The sequence below is a fragment of the Alosa pseudoharengus genome, unplaced genomic scaffold (assembly GCF_046254945.1).
Source record: "Alosa pseudoharengus isolate Yale_2024_CS ecotype anadromous, Long Island Sound unplaced genomic scaffold, YU_APseudo_1.1 YU_APseudo_1.1_scf_5, whole genome shotgun sequence".
Classification (NCBI taxonomy): domain Eukaryota; kingdom Metazoa; phylum Chordata; class Actinopteri; order Clupeiformes; family Clupeidae; genus Alosa; species Alosa pseudoharengus.
The window spans coordinates 15,191,083-15,198,582 of record NW_027468837.1 but is presented as its reverse complement, the minus strand read 5'-3'; the positions used below and the strand labels follow the sequence as shown (position 1 = coordinate 15,198,582).

The following is a 7,500-nucleotide window of genomic DNA, read 5'->3' as shown; positions in this document are numbered from 1 at the left end:
ACGCTCCGCTCCATGGGCCGGCCAGGCGCACGGCTGGACCGTTAGCAAATGAAAGAACCAAACGCGCACAGCTTTTCAAAACATGTCTCACCCCTTTGTCTGTATAATGCATTTGAAGTGATTTACAGACTTGAAACTGAAACTGCCTTTGTTTCTCTCTCTCTTTTTCCCTCTTTGTCTGCCTCTCTCTCTCTCTCCCTCCCTCTCTGTCCCACTCTGTCCCACTCTCCCTCTCCAGAACTTGGAGCCTTCACTGTGGGCATTGCTGCTTGGTATGATGCTGACTAGCGTCTTGTGTGTATTTTTTTTCTCCCCCTAGGCTCTTTGCAGGAAGTATTCCCAGGATAACCTCCATCAGTCTAGGCGGCTTCATCTTCCTGGGGGCGTACGAGAAGGTGCGACGAACCCTGCTGTCATGACTGGGCCCTGGGGATGATCACAGGGCCCCCCCCCATTCCAAAGCCATTCTCCTATGAGGATCCCAGCCAGTCCCAGTTTAAGCTGGTCAGCCGTTTGGGGTGGTGTGGTGTGTGTGCGTGGGGGGGTGTAGTACTGGGGGCCAGGGGATAGATGGACACCTGGTGCCTGGAGAAGCAGCCCCCCTATCACATTACCGAGCGTATTGCATTCTTGGTCATCAGTGCAAAGCATATTAGGTTTAACTGCTTGAATTCCAGTTATTTAACGGCACAGATCATTTTCACATGGATACCTCAAATGACAGTCCTGTTCTGAGTATGCTGATTTGTGTGTATGGTTCTAAATTCAGCAATAAAATGCTGTTTTTTTTACTTGGTCTCACTTCCATTAATTGCATAGAGGCATTTACACCGCACGTGTGTGTGTGTGCGTGTATGCTGCGTGTGTGTGAAAGAGAACATTTTGAATGTTGAATGAAAATGTTGAATAGCGTTACCACAATCAATCAAGGCCAATGGAAAATGCCAGTGCAGTGTTGGAGAACTTGACTGTACAAAGCACAAACATGACCCTAGATACAAAAAAAGCTTGCTTCCACACAGAACAGTAGATAAAAAAAGATGATGGACCATCTGTTTACAAGATCTTGCGCTCGGCAGAGTCAATAGGGAACGAGAAAGCACTGGCGTGGCAAGACTATGAAGGATAAATGTCAAAGCAATAGCGAGATTGGAAATGCATGCTGGGAACTGGGCAGGCGGTCAAGACTCTTCCTGATGGACGCAGCGGATCTAGTGATCCAGCACAATCCCCATTCCCTTCAGGTCACCTGAAACTCAAAAGGTGTCACATGTACATGTATACTGTACATTGCCTCTATGGTCTGATATCTGTTCAAATCGTTTTTCCATCTTGATAGTCTTGATCTTTTATCTTTAAACTTTTACCTACTCTTTTGCTTTATGTAAAACATACAGCCATTTTTAATTCGGCAATTGCAAATGAGTTAAAATGGGTATAGTTTTATACTTCCAGAATTTAAAATGGAGGTATTGGCTGGAGTGCATTTCTCAAACACGGGGAAGCAGTTGCCCCAAATAGAAGTAGAAATAGAACAAAAGCAGAAACACTTATCACTCAATATTTTACATAGTAAAAACTGACTTTCAGGGTGTAGTCTATCAAACTTGTCAGTACAGTGTTTGGGTAGAACAAATGTTGCATAAAAGTGTTGTATCATTTTATGTATGTAGTGTGTACATGCAACACAAGGTGATATGGAGGAGGAAGTCACCAAGCCCAGTCCATATAAGGGCAGAAGACTGTCCAGGCCTCCCGCAGGTGTGTGTGTTTGTCAGAGGCCTGTCACCATCTCTGTGTGGGAACAATGGCCTGTGTCAGCAGCATGCTGGAATCCGGTATGCGCTGTCGACCTGAACGGCGACTTCAGCTCAACCTCACACACACACACACGGTAGCCCACAGAGCTCCAAGAGCAATGGAAGGAAGTGTGTGAAGACATTGAGCTGGTTTAAAGTATTATTTCACTGCTCAGTTTATTCAAGCAGTTGTGTCAATATAACATTGTGGGTAAAAATGTATTTCAGCATCATCTATGAACCCTATATGCAGACACACTGTGAATTTGTCTCAGCCACTGAATGAGTAAACTGATTATACATTTATTGGTCTCACATTGTTATAATTTCTTAAACTGATGCTGAACCTTTTAAAAAAAAAAAAATCAAGACGCACAGTCATTGTGTAAAATAGCAAAATGTGACTTTAATAGACACTTGCCATGTTAGACACCTCAACGTCTTAGCTTTGTCAATGTACAACAGTTTGAGTGTTCATTTCAATAAATTAATCTGAGCACATTGTTTAAAAAAAGCCCACAATCCCAACAATGTCCATTCAAACAAATTATAGGCTGTTCAGCTCTACTTGGTTTGGTAGAAATAAATTTTTAAGGTAACGCGAGGTTTTCACAGAATGAAGTTTTGCACTTTGCTGGCTGTTCCTCTTTGATGGGTGTGGATGTGGATCATGACAAATCTGAACAGACTTTGATGTAGTGTTGCAACCAGGTGTTAAGAAAGCTGGAGTAAGGTTTAGAGTTTACTGGCCATTGCCTGTGTGTGTGTATATGTGTTGTTTGGTGTGTGTGTGTGTGTGTGTGTGTTGTTGAGTGTGTGTGTGTTGTTTGGTGTGTGTGTGTGTGTGTGTGTGTGTGTGTGTAACACGGGGTGCTGCTTGGAGACCCCGAGACAGCAGTTCATGCAGCACTCTGAGCAGCCTCCTTTTCAAGTGAGTTCAGAGATAGACATTATCCCTTTTGTAGTTTGGCAACATTAGGCTTCTGCGAGAACTAGGCGTCTTTGTTATGATTTTTAAAACAAACAAACAAAAAACACTACTGTTGTTTTTGGAGGAGGTCCACATTCATGTCACTTACTTTCCAGAAGAAAAGAAAAAACAAAAGTAAATACACATCTACTTAAGTACCACAGGTATTGGGGTGAGAAAAAGCAGCTTGGTGATGTGGTCAGGACCTTAGTCAATGGAAGAGTCTTGATTCTTCTTTTTCTACATTTTTTGTTTGTTTGAGACACAAAATGTGAGCTTTGTGATGTGTGCCTTGGCAAAGCTGTTAGAAATCCATACATTCCTATAAGAGTACAATCACAATCTGCAACTTTTAAAGAAAAAGTCCTATAAATCATATGGCAAAGTGCTTAAATCAATGGAACATTATTTCCTCGTATAAAGCCAACCTGTGTCTCCTCTCCAATGCCAAATGAATCATATCAAAACTCTTCGCTCAATCCATAACCAGAGCTACATGACTTAAGGCCACAGACCGACAGGTTGTCAGGTCAAAGATTTCACTGCAATGCACTGCATGTTGTGATATATGGCATGACAACCACTAAATGTACTGATGTACATCGAGCAAACGTTCAAATCTCTATTGCAGCTATGGTGGAATCTTGGTTTCTTTGTTCATGCATTATTAAGGCACCACAGATAACAGTGAGGAAGAAAAGCTGGAAAGGCTTGTTAACAAGAAAAAAAAATACCATCACTCAGTTCTTATCATGCACAGAATAAATCCAAATACTCTTTGTAAAAGTTAGATATAATATATAATATATATTTATATGAAACCTCTTATGTACAGTCCATTGTCCAATGTTATATCACTCTCTTTTTTATACTGTACAGTTCTCCCTACATTTGCATGCTTCAAATGCAAGTCACTTTTCTCTTTTTCACTTAATAAATGGAAGCTCCCTTGGGAAGATTTAAGACTATGTACAGCTAAAACGCTCGCGCGGGACACAGCCCACACAAGCAAGCTTCACCTTTCAACCCTGAAACGTCCGCCTCAAATCCTCCTCCTCCTCTTTTCCTCTCAGTTTAGTGAAACTGAGCAAGCTCTGCCCCCACCTCCTCCTCCTCCTCCTCCTCCTCCTTCTCCTGGCTGAGGTAGCAGCTCTCAGTGCAAAAATAAAAAAGACAAACGTCAAAAAAAGAAGGCGATGGCGGCATGGAGAGTCCAAAGTGTTTTTTTTGTGGGGTGAGAGGATTCTGGGGGGTGGGGGGGTGCTAGTCGCTCGCCCGCCTGAGGGAGGTGTTCTCACTCGCGACGACTCGGGGCACGTGTCCGTTGGACAGTAGAGTCTGTGTGACCTCCGAGTCGCCGCGCTCGATGTCCACCGAAGTCAAGGGGGACAGCTTGATTGGCCGGATGAAGTTCTCGGACCCCGGCATACCTAGCCTGGTGATGGTGGGATCTGGACAGGGAAAGAAGAGGACAGGAGATTGATGCCATGTCAGCATGGAAAAAAATACATAGTGTACGTGCACACCCACACACACACTAATTCAGGCCTTTGGGCTATGTGAGCGCTTGCGGATTGAAAGTCTCTGCATTCCTACAGTGAGCCAACTCAAACCATTCCGCTGTTGGCCGTGGGCGAGATAGAACCTGCCCCTCTTCAGGTGCTGATGACGGAGCCACAGCATTAAAAACGTATAAATATCGAAAAGAATGCACACCCTCCGAGGTGCTGGCAAGGAAAAATAAACTCTCAATTATTTTAGAAAAACTCTCTCAATTATTTTATTTAATGCCAACGTTTCGGCCTGTCAGCCTTTGTCAAGGTTCCTAAGGAGCCACAGCATTACCCATGATTTATGAGCGCAATAGTTGGATCCCACCTTAACCAGGTAATATGAGACCATGTGTCAATATAGCTTCAAAACTGTGTGTGTGTGTGTGTGTGTGTGTGTGTGTGTGTGTGTGTGTGCGCGCAAGTAAATGCAGGAGTCATCTCTCCTGGCTGACGCACCTTTGCTTTCCCCGAGCTTCTTGGGCGAGGCCACCCTGTCGTGGTTGCTGGGGAAGGCTTGCGGGTCCCGTCGGATCCCATTGGGTGTGCCGTTGCAGTGGGGGGCTGAATGGGGCGCGTTGATGGTAATGGCGGCGGTGGTGGTGGTGGTGTTGTTGGTGTTGTTGTGAAGGGGCGTCGGCGGGCTGCCCACCGGGACGCTGATGTACCCCGAGGGGTGGTGGGTCTGCTGGTACTCCAGGCCGACTGGGCCCATGCTCTGCAGCAGGTAGTCGGGGGGCTTGGAGTAGTTCTCCAGGCAGTCAGAACACACAGGATGGTCAAAGCCTACAAGGAGGGAGAGAGGGAAGGAGAGAGAGAGAGAGAGAGAGAGAGAGAGAGAGAGAGAGAGAGAGAGAGAGAGAGAGAGAGAGAGAGAGAGAGAGAGAGAGAGAGAGAGAGAGAGAGAGAGAGAGAGAGAGAGAGAGAGAGAGAGAGAGAGAGAGAGAGAGAGAGAGAGAGAGAAAGGGGGGAGGGGAGGATAGAGCAGGACAAAGAGGAAAAACCTGTTCATTAATTACATTGGTACTAATAACCTGCTGACATACAAATGCTGTGTGTGTTTTCAGTGCTGAAAGCAATCACAGGTGTGGAGGAGTAGAGAGAACGTTAACTCCGCAGGAATGTGACAGAGGTGTGACGTCTCACCGTTACTGTCTATGTGGCCATTCGGCTGGGAGCCACTGCTGCTGTCCACACGGATGGACCCGTCCTGCCTCTCTGACAGTGTCCCCTGGGAGGACAGGTAGCTGGGGACATCAGGAGGGACGATGGTCTCGTCTGGGAAATGCAAAACGCATTCGGTCAGACTTGTACAGCACTGAAACTTTGGTCTGACATGATCAGATCCACACAGTATTCACCGCTTGCCCCATTCGTTTGGTCGGTGAAAGAAATGCTTCTCAATAGTGTTGACTGAGGAAACTTGGTGAAAAAAAAGAAAAAGAAAATGTGTTTGACGTGTCTCTGTAAATGTTAAGCCAAATGAATAGGTCGTCTAGATAAATAGCTGACAAATCTGGTGCAGACTCAAAAACAGTGACCAGGGTTTCAAACGGCCTGTTTTCAGCAAGTTTTAACGCCACACTGACCAGACAAATGCTGCGTACATCCCGGCTTGTTCCCATACCTGTGTTGGTGACGCTGCACTCCTCGCTCCTCTTCCTCGTTTGGTAGATGATGCACACCCACACCAGCGAGGTGGCCACCACACTTGTCACCACGGCGATGACGATGATGCCGGCAGCAATGGTTCCCGCGGCAGGGCCTGGCGGGGGCGCGCACGGCCCGGGCGCCTGGGGCCGCACGCTCAGCTGGCAGTGGGCGCGCTCCGTGCCCAGCATGTTGGACATGCGGCAGGTGTAGCGGCCGGCGTCGTCGGGCACGGCCTGCCGGATGACGAGCAGCTGGTTGCCCGCCGTGAAGTGGTGGCGCTCGCTGGGACGCAGCGGCTCGTCGCCGCGGAGCCAGGTGATGCTGGGAGGCGGGCTGCCCAGGGCCTTGCACTGCAGCGCCACCGTGTCACCCACCACCACGCTCCGGTCCTCCATGTCCTCGTCCAGCCGTGGAGTCTCTGCAGGACATGAGAGGGGACATGAGAGGGTTAGGATCCCATGTTATTAGAGAGGGATGTGATCTGATTCTATGTTCTGATGTTCTCTACATTTCTGCACTGTAGGGTGCTTTGGCAACACTGTTTCTTTTTGAACGGCCATGGCCAATTAAGCATATTGAATTGAACTGAACTGGATTGCAAGGGAAGGAGGGAGAAAGGGAGGTATGGTCATGATCAGTTCAATTCAAAAACAGTTTTTAGGTGTTGCTTTTACTTTTATTGATTTAAAAAGCACATAAATCAACTTTGAGAACTCTGAAAAAAAAAAAATGCTCCAGAAGTAAAATGTGTTATTATTAAAAAAATGTTCCACTAAGTTTACAGCATACAACACGGTGCACTACTAAGAGAGCCCTTCACACCTAACACCACTGATTCCCTATTCATGTTAGCACCTAGCTAGCACCCAACGGCCACTTGCACCATCTAATGACCCCCTACTTCAGCTACTCTCATTAGCTCAGCAGCACCTGGCACCAACACGGCCAACAAGCAGACCTCTATGCAGCACAGAGAGGGCCGGCCATTTAAGCCAGCACAGGAAACAAGTCCTGTTTGTGTATGTGTCAGTGTGTTCTCAGTGTTTCTCAGCACTCCTCTCTGCTTCCTCATACACACACAAACAAATACTCCTCTGTGAGGCCCGCTAAACCCCCCCCAGCCCCCGCGTGACCCAACCTTTGACCCTTGCCCTACGACCTGTGGAGCAGCAGGCCACAGCTGTGGAAGGCCACCCCACATTCCTGTGCTGGGGGGGCCCCGAGGTTAGCCAAATCCCCACAGCTTGGAGAGGGCAGCGCAAACATTACTGCTCTTCCCACAGACACAGCACAGAGGAGTAGCCCTCCTGATGCATCATGGGAAGAATTTAATTTCCCCTGGGGATCAATAAAGTATCTATCTATCTATCTATCTATCTATCTATCTATCTATCTATCTATCTATCTATCTATCTAAGAGAAGCAGGAGATCTTCTGTTTAATAATAACCAGCATCTGACCAACGAAAAGGGAAGCCCTGGCAAGTATGACTGCATGGTAACAAGATGGCATCAGCTTTGCCAGTGAG

At 46.9% G+C, this 7,500-nt stretch overlaps 2 protein-coding genes across 3 annotated transcripts in view; one reads left to right on the top strand and one right to left on the bottom strand.

Moving 5' to 3' along the window:
* Positions 1-790, top strand: part of slc25a26 (solute carrier family 25 member 26) — a 51,018-nt gene extending 50,228 nt beyond the window's left edge. For both annotated transcript variants that reach the window (XM_076267608.1, XM_076267607.1), the window contains one exon: positions 320-790. In XM_076267608.1, coding sequence (XP_076123723.1) covers positions 320-419 — 100 coding nt within the window. In that variant the 3' untranslated portion in view covers positions 420-790. The remainder of the gene's footprint in view (positions 1-319) is intronic.
* A 1,390-nt stretch (positions 791-2,180) lies between these two features.
* lrig1 (leucine-rich repeats and immunoglobulin-like domains 1) overlaps positions 2,181-7,500 on the bottom strand; it is a 27,293-nt gene continuing 21,973 nt past the window's right edge. Inside the window, exons 8-12 of the mRNA XM_076268689.1 lie at positions 6,910-6,932; positions 5,947-6,390; positions 5,466-5,597; positions 4,779-5,105; positions 2,181-4,220 (exon numbers count right to left, since the gene is read on the bottom strand). Of these exons, the coding sequence (XP_076124804.1) occupies positions 4,033-4,220; positions 4,779-5,105; positions 5,466-5,597; positions 5,947-6,390; positions 6,910-6,932 (1,114 nt within the window). The 3' untranslated portion in view covers positions 2,181-4,032. The remainder of the gene's footprint in view (positions 4,221-4,778; positions 5,106-5,465; positions 5,598-5,946; positions 6,391-6,909; positions 6,933-7,500) is intronic.